Source organism: Callospermophilus lateralis, chromosome 6 (assembly GCF_048772815.1).
Source record: "Callospermophilus lateralis isolate mCalLat2 chromosome 6, mCalLat2.hap1, whole genome shotgun sequence".
In the NCBI taxonomy this organism is placed as follows: Eukaryota; Metazoa; Chordata; class Mammalia; order Rodentia; family Sciuridae; genus Callospermophilus; species Callospermophilus lateralis.
Window position 1 is genome coordinate 15198462 of NC_135310.1, and position 15210 is coordinate 15213671.

At 41.3% G+C, this 15210-nt stretch overlaps 1 protein-coding gene across 4 annotated transcripts in view; it reads right to left on the minus strand.

Moving 5' to 3' along the window:
• The window catches only part of Esr1 (estrogen receptor 1), a 379003-nt gene that overhangs the window by 37074 nt on the left and 326719 nt on the right, over positions 1-15210 (minus strand). For all 4 annotated transcript variants that reach the window (XM_076858124.2, XM_076858121.2, XM_076858123.2 and 1 more), the window contains one exon: positions 5264-5397. In XM_076858124.2, coding sequence (XP_076714239.2) covers positions 5264-5397 — 134 coding nt within the window. The remainder of the gene's footprint in view (positions 1-5263; positions 5398-15210) is intronic.

The window sequence follows — 15210 nt, forward strand, 5'->3', positions numbered from 1 at the left end:
TTTGAGAAAGGAGAATTGAGAGTTCAAAGCCAACCTCAGCAATTTAGTGAGGCCCTAAGCTACTCAGAGAAACCCTGTCTCTAAATAAAATATAAAAAGGGGCTGGGGCTATGGCTCAGTGGTTAAGAGCCCTGAGGTCAATCCCTGGTATAATAATAATAATAATAATAATAATAATAATAATAATAATAAGTTAATTGTGAAAGAAATGCTTCCTTGACCAGAGTATGGCTACTGATGAAGACAGAAAAGGCACTTGGATACCATGAGTTCAACATCACGTGCTTGACTTCAGGACACCACAATGGCAGGTACACAGTCAAAATAGCCTAACAGTTTTAAATTTATGTCCATGATATCTGCTCCTGTTCAACATTCCCTTGCTTCACCAGGGTACACACTTGAGGAGTCCTGCCATATCCTTTCTAGCATTCTGTTTTCCCTTACATCTCACCGTGAGTTTTTAAGAGTCTGTGGACTGTGGCTCTCATCCCTCATTATTCCATCAACTGAAAGAGAAATATTGTCCACAGGTCAGTTCAGGTAAGGCCTTCCAGGACAAGATGTCCTGTTAATGGTGTTGTGGGGAACCAGCAGCACATGGAGAGGACTTCTAGGTGGCTGCAGTTGGTTTGTGGGCCAGGAGAAGAAAGAGGCCCTACAGAGAGACAGCACCCAGGAGCTGGAATCAGGAGTCTGAACAGCTCTCCAGGCTCAAGCTGGATAATGTTTCCAAGGAGCCAAGTGAATGAGGCTCCTCAGAATAAATATGTAGAATTGTGATCAAAAAGTGTTCCAAAAAGGGGGGAAATAATTATTAAACTGAATTTCAGATCAAACAAAGCAAACTTTCATTAGAGATTATAGATATATGCATATAAAACTTGGATACATGGATTTTTCTGAGTTATGAAAAAGGCTTTTTAAAAAGGTGGAGTTCTGCCTGGGTGTGGATTCTGAAAGTTAAGAGATGAGAGGGTGGATGGTGAATGAGCTGCGGTGACTCTGCACTGAGTCCCGTAGCTTCATTAAGCTTTCAACACTAAAGTTCAATCACAATCAGTTATTACTCATAAGATAAATCTCCCTCTAACTTTTTCTAAACATAGTTAATTAGCACAGTTGTTTAAAGCTTCAGGGTAACCCTCACAGCCTCTACTACTTTACCTTCAGGTTCCTGTATTTCTTTCGTAAGCCTTTCAACTACAATATTTCATTGCATTGCAAAAATACAGTGATCCACTCCGTGTAGGCCAGGTGCTCATGGGCAATGAGGATGCAACTCTGACTGAGGACCTACGTCCCAAGAACTGCTTTACACTTTTCCACAGCATTTCCTCCTTACCCACAGCAGTAGCATAGGGGCATCACTTTTCCCTCTTAATAATTTGATATTATCTGGAGCTATAATCCTCCAAAAAGAATGATATATTTCAGAATGGAGGAAAAGGTTGGGGAAAAAATAAGGACTTTCAAGGTTCTCCATGTTCAGCAAATAAGCATCTATCAAACGACTGAATGGTGCAATGTATGTTGACAGTCTAAAGACTATGAGGAATACAAAAATGGTATGAAGAGTTCATGCAAGAATTAGGAAATACGTGCATACAAACCAGAGAATGACTTAGGTTAAAGTGAAAAGCTGAAAGAAAAAGAAAAGTCATAAAACTGTGACATTCATTTTGATATATTTGGCACAAAGATCACAGTGGGGATTCACTAAGCATTGGATTGTTAATAGGTGAATGATTATTGATTAAAGAAATGAAATCACCCGATTAATTAAATGGTAGATTTTTCAGTATTGACACAGACTAGAGAAAGAAGATGCATTATGAACTGAGCACTAGAAAGATTTCCCAAGTAAGAAGGGATCTGAACTAGGTCTAGAAGAATGCAAAATATCTGATCACTCCTGGGGAAGATGGGAAGTCACCTGGGTGGAAGGAAGCCCGTGGATAGGCACCGGGTTGCCTCCTCAGTCTCCTCTCCCAGCTCCAACACCCCAACCTTCCTCTACTCCTGCTCCTTAAGTGGCTGTGCCCTGAGCTCATCTGCTCTGTTCTTATTCACCCTCCTCCCGAGTTCAGCCCAGCTAGTTCTCTGAAGTCTTGAAGCCGGTACAGATTCTGTTACAGCATCTTTGGTTTAACCAGGAACGCCTTTGTCCTTCAGTGCAGAAAAACAGCGCTTGTCCGATGTATGATTCCAATCTTTTGCAAGCAAAACAATAAATTATTCTAAGTGAAGCAAGAATCGTGATGGATATCTTCTCCCAAGCTGCTGTGAATTTCTGGCCTTTAGAGAATTCCAGGAAGATGCTCCTGGCAGGTCCTCACAGTAACCCTTCAATTCTCCTTGTGCCTCTGCTCCAAAATCAGGACCAACGTGAACACAGCCTTGTCAGACTTTTGACAGGCCCATGACACAAAACCTTAGGCTCCTCCATATGCTGGGGATTTGCTGCCCAGGCCTAGGAAGCTATCTTCTAATTCAGGTTTTCTGAACACTTCCAGTGTGGCTTCTGTCAGAGACTCCTGGAGTCGGAGTAGCTTTGTAATTTGTCTCATGATAGGTAAGATGTTACCTGAACAAAACCATGAACTAGTTAGGTTTTTAGAAAAATCTTTCCCCTCCATTGTGTGTGTGCATGTGACCATTTGTGATGGTATTCTTCCAATGACGGGTTGCTTTCTTTACTCAGAAAAAGGCTCCCAATAACATACCATTGTGTTTCAGAGGCTGTCCACTTTGATTCTGCTTTGATGGGGACAATATGAGACATCAGGAGCTGTGCACAGCAGCGGATCTGCTTTTCCAAAACAGCTCACTTTTGTGTTGAGAAGAGTGGTTTCACTTGTGACAGGGTTGAGAGACTACTTTCTGCTCTGTTCCTGCTCCCTTGAGCCAGCAGCACCGTCCTTGATGGAAAAGACAAGCTGCCAAGCTGCTGCACTGTTATCTCATGAAAAAGAAAACTGTAAACTCTATCAACATTACAGGGCCTCGTATTTCCAAAACAGTGTTCCAGCCCTTCAAGAGCCAGCAAGCACACAGAGGATACTAAGAAAGGAAGGAACAAGGACAGGGTATAAAAGGTTACCTCGCATGACAAGGAGTCAGATGGAAAGGGCCAAATCCTGCCATGAAAAATTCAGTATTGAGGTTCTAGGGCCAGTCTTGAGTAAAAATGTTCCAGTGAGGGCTGAAAGTTTTTCTCCCTGGGTTATAACTGAATGTTTTTCTCCATGGGTTTTAAAAATCCTTGGTCTATGAATCTAATATTTTGGTGGTAATATTATGACTTTTTTTTTTTTTTACCAAATGTTTAAAAAAATAATAAAACCCACACTGTCCTAGAAACAGAAACCATCAAAATTCAGGAAAAGGCTATCTGGATCCGAAGGAGGTATTTTTTCATTACCAAGAGCAGATAAATCACAGGTGTTGATTCTACAACTCTGAGTAATGCCACTTCCTGTCTGGGGTATCCTTCCCTGATTATGAATTTCGGGTTTTGTTTTTCAGTGCTGGGGACAGAATGCATGGCCTCATGCATGCTAGGCAAGCACTCTACCTCTGAGATAGACCCCCAGCCCTTTTATGTTTTGTTTTGAGCCATAGACTAAGTTGCCTGGGTTAGTCTCAAACTTGTACTCCTCCTGCCTCAGCCTCCTGAGGAGTTGGGATTGCAGGTGTGCACCACCACATCCAGCCTCTTTCCTGGTTAAAGAGGGAAATAAGTCCCAACACTTGTTAGGCCCGCTTTCCCCGAAGTTAGCAGATTTCCCACATGAAAGCTCTGCATGTGTGCCAGCCCTCCACCAAAGGAGGAGCAGGTTCAGGGCCTGGCACTGTGCAGCCGAGTGGCACTGCTCCCAGAACTCTCATCCAATAAAGAGCCATTGTGGGATCTGCACCCTTCAATGTACAGGACAAATGACTCAAATGAATAGGCACAATGCTTGTGAGTGAGACCCGAAACTTGAATGGGGTGGTAATCACTTCCTCCGAACAGACCACAGTGTTTTCCAGGGAACTTCACTCTGTAACGCAGTCCTTGCCTCGTCTAATAGTACCGATTTTCATTTTTTAGTTGATAAGTGAGCATGATTGCTGTGACAATCATTAGGCAGTGAGTTGTTAGCACTGGGGGGCAAGAGAAGTGGAAAATTGTTTGGGGAGATGGGATGGGATTGGCATTCCTCAGGGAGAGACAAGAACATGCAGAAAGACAAGGAAGTGCTGTATTTGATCAAACAGACCGTGAGAGGTAATGGTGTAAGGAACTAAATTGGACCTGAGGCTTCAAAATAACGATGACTTCGTCGTAAGAATGACGTAGGAGACACAAAGTAGGGCTGGGGGCATTCAGTCCCCACTCAAGTTATCTACTGAGCAGGTGGCACTCAATTGAGGGCTTCCAGTCCCTGAGGCTATAGACCTAGTTCTTGACCCACACATGAAGGTGGCTGGAAGGAGTAAGGGTGTTAATTCAGGCTGAGCCACCCTTTCCATCTGGGTGGCCTGTGGTGACTCCATGCCACAGCCAGCCTCTCTGTAGAAAAACAGAAAAGCAAAGCCGAACCGTTGCCACTCTCAGCTAAGCTTTCTCAAGTACATAAATAGGACAGGACAGCAAGAGTAGACTTCATGGACAGGTGAAAAATGCTCTTGCTGCTGCATTCCATGATGCTCAGTTTTAGTAGCTGGTTTATTTAAGCTAATTTAATCAATTTTAACCAGAAACATGATCTGCCTCAAAGAACTGTCTTTATTACCTGGAGTTGGAAATGGACATAATTTTTCTTCTTAGTGTTCCTGGGGTTGGAACCCAGAGCTTTGCACATGCTAAGCACACAGTGTACCATTGAGTTGCAATCACCCCAGCCTACACATCACAACTTCTTGTTAGTGCCTCTTGGTCTGCTTACTTCTGACATGCATAACTCTCAATGAATATACATTACCTACATCCACCATTTTTAATTTTTTAAATCCCTACATCTGCGAAAGGATGCGCATGTTTCAACCAAAAGGCCATTTGATTGTCTGTTATCATTTTCACTTTTAATATTTGACTAACATTGTTCTAGCTTCCCAAGAAACTTACAATGATGATGGGTTATTTTTAAACATGCATAATGTCTTTCCATTTATGACATCATGGCCTTGGACTGGGTAGATCATATCTTGCTAAAAAGTACAAACAGACATTTCTTCCAACAATCCAGCATTAAGTTCTCACATGTCATCAACTCACCAGAATTAAGCAAAATGATAGATTTGAGGCACACAAACTCCTCTCCCTGCAGATTCATCATACGGAACCGGGTCGACGTAGCCAGCAACATGTCAAAGATCTCCACCATGCCCTCTACACATTTACCCTGATTCCTACAAAAAAAAATTTTTTAGAAGCATTAAAGGACAGGAAAGTTTCCGCAAAACCCCAAATCACATTTATAAAAAGCTACCGACTCCAAAGCTGTAATAAAAACCTGCAGCCCATCCTCTTAATGGAACATGGACATTCATTTGAATTCCAGAAGGCAAGACGAGCAAAGATTTTTCCATCAATAAACATCTTCACTTCAAATTCCTAGAAAAGATGTGTTTAGTTGCCAAATCTACGACATTAAATGTGGAGTTCTTCGATCTATAGTAATTGAAAATAATTAAGATTCAGGCGATTTTTTTCCTAATACAGTTCATTGCTCTGTTACTGTTTCCTAGATATTGTAGTAGTTATGAGAATAAAAGGGGAAGGTTTGCCCTCAAGACGCTCATGACCTTCAGGTAATATACCAATGTGCCAAGAAATTTACTATGGTGTGAGTCTGGGCTGGATCGTTGGTGTTATAAAGGACTGTGGGGAAGAATGTACCTAGGAAGTGACATTTGAGTTAACCCTAAGAGAATGTAGGATTTCCTCAAGTAAGTATGTGAATGCATAACTAGAAGAAAGTCCTACACAGAAAGAGAGCAGCAGGAGAGGACATAGAGTGGTGGCTGTAGGTGTTGAGGACACAGGAGATGAATCCAGGAAAGTTGGCCTGTGTAGCTGATGAAGCTTCTCCTATACCACCAAAAGAAATCCAGGCCTTCTCCCCTTCCAACAGAAACTTGGCATCAAGGATTTCACCTTAATGGTTGCAACTATTAAATAAGCAAATTCAAAAGGTCATGAGGCGTAATATTTAAAAATGCACATGGCCATATCCTATCCGTGGCATTGTTTCAGAAATAAAGAGAGATACTATATATGGAAGGAATCCATTCATTTGAGGGCATGATATGTTTGAAAATTTTAAAACACAGGAATAAGTTAAAAGAGTCTGTGCATATTCAATCATTTGTAAGACACATAACATTTAAACATGAGCAGAAACATAATTCAGGACTTCATTTTGTCTTTGATTAATAGATCTTGCTTTGTTAACCATTTTTAACAACTGAACAGTTATCACTGAACAGAATGCTATACAATCATTTGTCACATAATGATGGGGTCACACTCTGAGAAAGGTGTTGTTAGACAATTCTGTCACTGTATGATCATCATAGAGTTTAGATAAACTAAGATGGCCACAATGTCACCAAGCAATATAACCTTATAGGAACACCACTATACATGTGGTCCATTGTTGACCAGAACATTCTTAAGTGGTATATGACTAATTTATTTATTCACCTCTTTTTTAGTTGATATTTATCTTGATTCTAAGTATTGTGCTGTTACAAACATTTCACAAAATGACAATCCTATGTTTATGCCCTTGGACACATATAGATAGCTACAGAATACATTCCTAAAGTTAGAATCACTAGAACAAAGGACATAATATATTTTTATTTATGATAGTTAAAATATTGGTTTCAAAGAGCTTGTACCAATAAGCTATTGGTAGAATAATTTTCCCCCCTTATTCTGGCTATTGAACCCAGAGCTTTGCATACTAAACATGTGGTCTACCACTAAGGTACACCTCCAGTTCCATAGGAAAATATGTTGACATGAGATTTTCCTCTGAATTGCCTGCTGTAGTAATTTGCCCATATTTTTCAGTTGGGTTATTGGTCATTTTCACCTTGATTCTTTTTTTTTTTTTTTAAAGAGAGAGAGAGAGAAATTTTTTAATATTTATTTTTTAATCTTCGGCGGACACAACATCTTTGTATGTGGTGCTGAGGATGAAACCCGGGCCGCACGCATGCCAGGCAAGCGCACTACCGCTTGAGCCACTATATGATAGTAATTAGTGCCATGTCATACATATTTCTAATGTGGTTTTCCCATGGTTTGTCATATTTTTCTTTTAATTTTGTTTCTGGCGTTTTCTTCCTAAAGTGATTTAAGTATTGTAGGATCAGATTTGTCAAACTTTTCATTTATGGATCTAGAATACTATGTCTTGCTTGATAAGGTCAGTCCCCATTCCAATAACACATAAATCTTATGTTTCCTTTCAGTAACGTTCTATGCTTTTATGTTTAGATTTCTGATTTTCTGGAATATATTCATTTTTTATAATGACTTTATTAAGAGATACCCACATGCCATATAATTCACCCATTGAAAGAATACAATGCAGTGGATTTTGGTGTATTCACATAGCTGTGCTACCTACCCTCTTGTGGGATTTGTTTTGGTGTAGTCTTAAGATAGGATTCAGCTTAACACTTTTTTCAGGTAGCAAGTTGGTGTCCTCAACACCATTTTGGAACAAACCACTGGCTTGAGATAGACTAGGGACTCTTGATATTCATTTCCAGAGTGTTATTTTTCCTGTTGTCCAAGTAGTGGAATTAGGACTCTAAACTTTCCTATCAAACCACACTGCCTACATACTAGAAGGAAGAATCCTAACAAAAAGGTTCTCTTTGTCTTCCTTTCTTTAATTCAAAATTATGAGGATCTATTATATACCAGTCCTGTGTTCCACATTAGGGCATAGAGAAGAAAGCAATGGGAATCTTAAATGAAGAGGTGAAAATTGGGAGCATAAGTGCAATGACATGAGATGCCATCCACAGAAAAGGTCCAGAAAGAATCTCTGCATCTAATGTCAGTCTCTACCAATTCCATCTGTGTCAATATTGAAGCATTTGCCATGGTATGTTCGACACAGTTTAGTAAATGTTTTTAATGTGAAATATTTAGAATGCTATGTGGCATTTGGCAGGGATGATATTTAAGTATTAGTTACGTATATGTTGATGAATGGAGAGATGAGTGTCTGTCAAGGAAGAAGCATCTAGAATACGAGTGCTGTGTGCATTTCATGTTGACCATGGAAATCTGGACGTACAGGGGACATTTTAAAAGCCATATTGCTCAAAGTGAGGATGAGATAGTGGTCTCTCCAAAGGGGCCCTTGGCCTTAAGTGGAGAGGGCATCCTAGGAGTGGGTTTTCCTTGTCACCTAGCTGAATTTTGCAAATGTGGTACATTTTCTTTCCAGTGAAAAAATAAACAAGGATAAGGGAAAATGTTTGGAAGATGAAGCTTTAAAAATAACAACTCATAGCCAAAATAGAGAAATGTTCCTTTCTCAGTATAAAGTCTCTGTTTACTTAGCAGACTGCACACCAGCAGGGAGGAAGTCTTGGTGTGGGAGGAAGACTGCCTTCACCTGCTGCGAGCAAAAGTTCAGTTCAGAAACCGAGAAAGTAGAGTCTGAACAATTTTCCTTTCTTCTCGTCCTTTTTCAACAGTCTCCCACATTTTCTGATGAAGGAAAATGCCTGAATCGTTCTTAACTCTTCCAGCAAAGGTGGATTTTTCTGCACTCTCTTTTCTCTGAATATCCTGCTTATCCCCACTAGCAATTATTATCTGCAGACATAATGCTGACACTGCAGTATTCATTAGAAGCTATAGACTGAGTCCTCAGAGATGGGGCATACCCCCAATTCTCAGTTCCCCTTGAGTGTGTGTATGTCCTTTAGGGATGTGGAGAGGGCATGCATTGAGCGGCAATCACAGGGCATGAGAGGAGGTCTCTGGAGTCTCCCTTTCACGTGAATATAGGTGCTCCACATTCTGGTGCATGAGTCTGAGATGGGCACTCTAAGACAGGCACTTGTCTTCTGTTTGGTGCAAAGAAACTCTCACTGTTGGTTGAGGTCAGAGCCCCGTCAAAATATCCTGCACCAACTTCAAGGAGCAAATCAGATGGGAGCATTGAACTCCGTTTTTTGAAGAAGTGAATGTATCCACAGCATCAGAAAGGGGAGGGGGGGTGCTGAAAATCTGGAGGTAACATTACTGTAAGACAAGATTAGTGTAAATCCATGGAGGTGCTCCTGAGGCTGAGAAACACACAGGGTGTGGAAAAAACAACATGTATTTTAAAGGAATCACAGCGCCAGTCATAGATCAAAAGCAACAGTTTACCAAGCCGACCAGCCCGTGACTCCCACTGTGAGACGTGACAGCCTGCCATGACTAACTCCTTCGCCGATTATATCAGGCAGCTTTTCAGAACACCTCGAAATCCCCTTGTGGGGAACCTTGTTCTGCCACTGACCCTCTTCAAATGCAGCCCATTGTCACTTAAGTAATGAGAGAAGGAACAGGGCTTGAAAGAGCTCAGAGCAGGTCTCGATACTTCTCTATAAAAGTGAAATCCTGTTTTTCAGAATCTTCAAGTTCCTCTTTTTCCCCATGGGAAGGAAATAGAGATGTCTAATAATCAAATCTTTTATATCTTCAAAATATGCTTTACAAACTGTAATGTTACCCATCAGCCTCTCTTGTATATAAGGCATTAGAGAAATAGAAACCAAGAAAACTCAGACCAGCACCGGACATTCAGTGAAAAATAGTACAATATGGTTAGAAAACAGCTACAAATAAGATACTGTATAAAATCAACAGTGGTAAGATCAGTCATATTTGAAGAACTTGACTTCCAAAACATTTATAGGATCATGAGGTTTGCATATACAACTCTGAAGCATAGAAAGAAGAACTGAAATTGGCAAATTGTAAGCAATATATCTTAAAAGATGCAATTTTAAACAAGTGATTTAGGCTCTGTAACCCAGAGCCTATAGGGGTTCCAATCTTGATAGCACTACTTAGGAAGTATGTGACTATGAATCTGTCACTTTATTTCACTACTTGTTTCTGAATGAAAGGGGAGACAGAATCACCCATAATGGAATGTAAGTTGAAATAAAAAAATAAAGAAGCCATTGGGGCATGATGATTGTGATATAGCAGTTAGATCATGGAGAAGAGAGAGATGGGTGCCGGAAGTAGAAATACTGCTATAAAAAAAATGTTTAAATGTTTACTTCCTGAATGCTGGGTAGTAAGGAAATGGATACTGCAGCAAGCTAGGGAACCCTGCTACAACATCATAAAACATCTGCAATAACTTGGAAGGCAGACCAAGTACCCAGAGAAGTGGGCAGAAAGAGTCAGACTGCAGTGGGTACTGTGGCTGCCATCCGTAAGGCATTATCAGAAAGAGGTGAGCTCAAGCAGAAACTGAAGGGAACAGAAAAAAAAAACAAAGGTAGATGGTCTTACAGATTTGGAAAAACCAACTATTTCTGGCCAAAAAATACTAAGAGATGAAATTGAAAAGGGTCTTGGATAAGAAAGGCCCAGGAAGGCTCCTCAGTTTACAGAGTATAGCCAGACTCCCATATCTACGCACTCTGCATCCTGTGGTGCTTCATGCACTATATGGTTAGACCTACCATGGATGCACCTCTACTGAACAAGTACTGAGCAAGAACATCTTTCCTTGTCATCATTTCCTGAAAAATGAAGTATAGCAACAATTGACACAGCACTTACAATGCATTAGGTATAATATGTAGTCAAGAGATGATTTAAAATTCATGGAAGGGTATATATATTTCATGTGCTAATTTTATATATGGGACTTGAGTCTCCACAGATCTGGGTATCCTCAGGGGTCCTGGAACCAGTCCCCTAAAGATATCAAAGGATGACTACAACATAGTCTCATGGAAAAGAACAACTCCAAAAGGGCATTACCTCCCATCCAAGCACATCATTCAAAAAGCCTCAAAGGAGTTACACACAAATCATAAGGGAAAGGCCAAAAGACTAAGAAGCCAATGAGAATATCAAACTTGTTGGTGAGAATGAGGGAAATATGGAGCCCTTGCACCCTATTGGTACAAATGTAAGTTGGTGCAGCCATTATGGAAAATAGCACAGAGGTTCCTCAAAATTTTGAAAATAGAATTATCATATGATCTAGCAACGTGTCCAAAGGAAACAAAATCAGTATGCCGAAGAGATACCGCACTCCTGTGTCCTTGAAACATTATTCATAATTGCAAAAAAGTGGAATCCACCTAAGTGTCTATCAGTGGACAAACAGATGTAGAAAATGTGGTATGTACATATAATGGAATACTGTTTAACCTTGAAAAAGAAGAAAATTCATTTTTCAATGATATGGATGAACCTGAAGTACAGAAAGACAAATGCAGTATGGTCTCACATATGTGGAATCAAAACATGTCCATCTCACAGAAGCAGAAAGTGGAATGGTTACCAGAGGCTGGGAAGGGAAGGGGGCAAAGGATACAAACCACCACTGAGAGGAGACCTAAGTTTAAGAGTTCTGTTGGGCAACATAGTGACTACAGCTAATAGCATGTGTTGCATCATATGCATAATGATGGCCCAGAGAATGGATTTTATCTCACCACCAATAAAAAATGCTTATGTGATGCAATCCTTTTGTTTAGAATATGTATATATTTCAAAACATCATGTTGTACACCATAAACATATACAAATCTTATTTGTCAACTAAAGCATAAACAACAATAATAAAATAAAGAATAATCGGATTTGAGAACTGTCTCTAGCAAAGTACTTTGGGAGTGGTTACAAGTGGTTGGAACTGACAAGAGACATGTAAACTGAAGCCTCCTAGGTTGTGGAGACAAGTGTCTTACCAAAGAAATTACAGCTTTTGATTGAAAAAACAGCTTTTGACTGAAAAACAGCTTTTGATTGTTCTGAGCCTCCAATCCTTAAGCCTCAAGTGTCCATGGGCAGGAAGTGCTATGACCACTGGAGAGCCCACCATTGCCCACTTCAGATGCGCCCACAGGGGATCAATGGGAAGAAAAACCTTCCAGTAAGTGAATGACGAAACAAAAGACCCTCCCGTCAGGGTAGAAGAAAATTAGAGCACTTTGCTCCCAAAGAGCAAAATTAGGGACTAATTAAAGAACTTTCCAGCTCAGGAGAGTAGAAGCCACCATGAGTCTGCCCACCAGAATGTCATAACTCCTATGAAAGAGTGATACTGAGTTCCCTTCTTCCATTTCTCTGTAAAGAAGTTTGGATCACAGTACGTTTGCACTTGCTTGATCACGGGGTATCGGATACATTTTGTGGGTGAGGCTGCCAAACCAGGGGAAGCCACATCCATCCTTGACAGAGAGGACAGCACATCATTGAGAAATCTTTGAGCTGACTCTATGGGTAGATGTGATAGGATCCTCTCCCTGGGGTGGTGCTAAGTGTGTTCTTTGTGTGGGACAAATAGATATTTGGCAACCAGAAGTGAAGGCTGTGATAACAACGATGACAGCCGTGTTCCCCAAAGCACTTTTCCTTGTTCTCTTTAATTCCCACTTGGAAGAGACTTCCCAGACTCCCTTACAGGTTAAGAGTGGACATATGACTGGGCTCTGGCCGATGGAAAGTAAGCAAACACTGCTGACATCGCCTCTGTGATGAAGAAACACATGTGCTTCCCCAGACCTCCACCCACCACCTGAATCAGGAGCCCTTCAAGGACCTAGCAAGGGATAGCGGTACAGACTAGAAGGATTCTGGGTCCCTTAACGAGAGGTTCACCTAGCAAGAAATATACCTACTCTGAAAAAAATGTTTTGAATAAGAAATAAACTGTTATTAAAATTTTAGAGATAATTCCTCCCTGTTCCAACATACTCTCAACACACAGAAACACATGGGATGCAAAAGTGCACCTATCTTCTGTAGATATGAGTACTGTATGGCCAGGGGGGATAAGATATGGAATTCCAGGGCTGGGGATGTAGTAAAGCACTTGCTTAGCATGCACTCATGAGATCTGAGTTCAAGTGCCAGTGGTGCAAAAAAAAAGAAGGTGGGGGGGGAATGTACTTTGATAGCACCTTGCTTTAGATATTTGAATCATTTCCAATGGTGTGATTAGTAAAAGCACAAAAGAAGATGTAGCATTTGACATGGGTCTCCAGGGGAAGGGTGAGTGAGGATGAAGGAAGGTCTAGGCCCCGAGGTGGGAGAAGTGGAGGTGGGGCCATGGAGCAGGCTGAGCTGGCTATTTCTAAGGAGAGAAACTTGCAAAGGAGGCTAAGTCAGAGCTGAAGAGTAGTTAATAAAAGAGTCACAAGACGATGGTGGGAAGAAGAGGGCTTATCAGTGGGTGTCGGGATCAGGTACCATAAGCACTTTGTTCTGATTGATTTGGCAACAGTGCACAAAGGAGAGGAAGGGAGGGAGGAGAGAAGTCTGAAGGAGACACTGGGGGTGGGTTGGGGCAAGAGCCACCACAGCAGTAAACAAGATGAGAGAGTTAGAAAATCCCCTGGAAGGAAGAGCAGAGCCACTTAGTGACTAGTCCACAGTGCTGGACAAACAAAAAAGGGTCTAAAGGGTCCTCTGAAATCATATGCCAGGATGAACTGAAAAACTATAAAAGAAATAGAGAAATGAGCAGAAAGAGGGAAAGTCAGAGGTCTTTAATTTATGAGAAGAAAACAACCTCTCCTAAAAAATTATTGAACTTAAAAATTCATAGAACTGTGTAGCTAGAGATGACAAGCAGAAGATTAAAGATGTAAAATAAATTAAAGATATATGTCTGAGACCTGGGAGAGAGAACAGGCTACATACATCAGTGCAGAATAGTTTTTCCCACTTACCATAGGGGGTATCTATTCAAATCAGCACATGAGAATATACACATTTTTGGAAAGGGTGCCCAGCCCAGTTTTCCACTGTAGTCATAGTTATATGAATGCTCCCATGTTGATTAGTGTCTATACTGTTTCCAACTTTTAGCTACAAAAAAATGTACCATTATTCTTATACATATGTTTCCTACACTTGCCAAAGTGTACAGAAAAAAATCCTTACATATGTGATGTCAGTCAAAGAATAGAAACGTTTAACATTTTACTAAGTATGGCTAAAATGATTTTCAAAAATGTTATGCCAACTTCCACAGCCTTTAGGAGAGCAGGGACATATCCAGAAACTGAGATTTTGGAGCTATCCAAATAGACTACACTCATTAGGGAAAACAGAGGTTGAGAGGAAGAGGAAGGAGGAGGAGGAGAGCAGGAAAGAAGGAGGAGGAAGGAGGGTGGGGGAGATAGAGCCAGAGGAGAAACAGGCAGAGCAGAGGAAGCTGGGGGGCAGCAGCGTCTCCAGCATGAGAGACAAAAGCGCGGAGCCAACCAAGAGGGCAACAGTCAGAGATGTGGCGACAGAGGAGGAACCGAGATGCAGAAGGTCTGAAGGTCAAACAGAAGGGTAGGGGGCTCAAGCAGGGGCCCGAGGGAAAGAGAGAAGAGAGTCATGGAAACAGGCGAGAACAGATTCAGTGTCATCACAGGAGGAAGAGGGTGCTTTTTTCTAACTCCAGAGTTAGAAGCTATAATGTCAGCACAGTAAATCTACATTAAAAATAGTTTTGCCTCAGTTGTTTTAAGAAATGGAAGTGTCATTATTTGCAGAGAATATGGAAAGGTAGACTAAGGAATTCAGGACACCCGAAGCATCTGTAAAAGCCACTGGAGCCCAAGACTGGATCAGGCTGAAGCTCCCTGGCATTGCCTGGGATGTCTGGCCCTGGCCCGTTTCTCTGTGAGTCCATGTCTCACTCCCGGCCTTGCCTGTGAGCTGCACAGCACTGCACAACAAACGCAGGCTTCCCCGGGCACTGCTTGTGCTGCCTGCTTGGACTATCCCCCCACCCCTCCTGCCCTTGGAGAACTCCTTCTCAGCTTCTAAGGCTCAGACAGGCTCTAGGAAGACTGCCCTGAGAGCCCACCATTCTCTTCCCTTTTCTCCCTTGGGTTTTATACTTTTCCTGGGTGTTGTTGGACTATCTCTTTTATCAGTGTCAGCAAGCTGTTTCTCTAAAAGGCCAGAAAGTAAATATTTTAGGCTTTTGGGGTCATGGA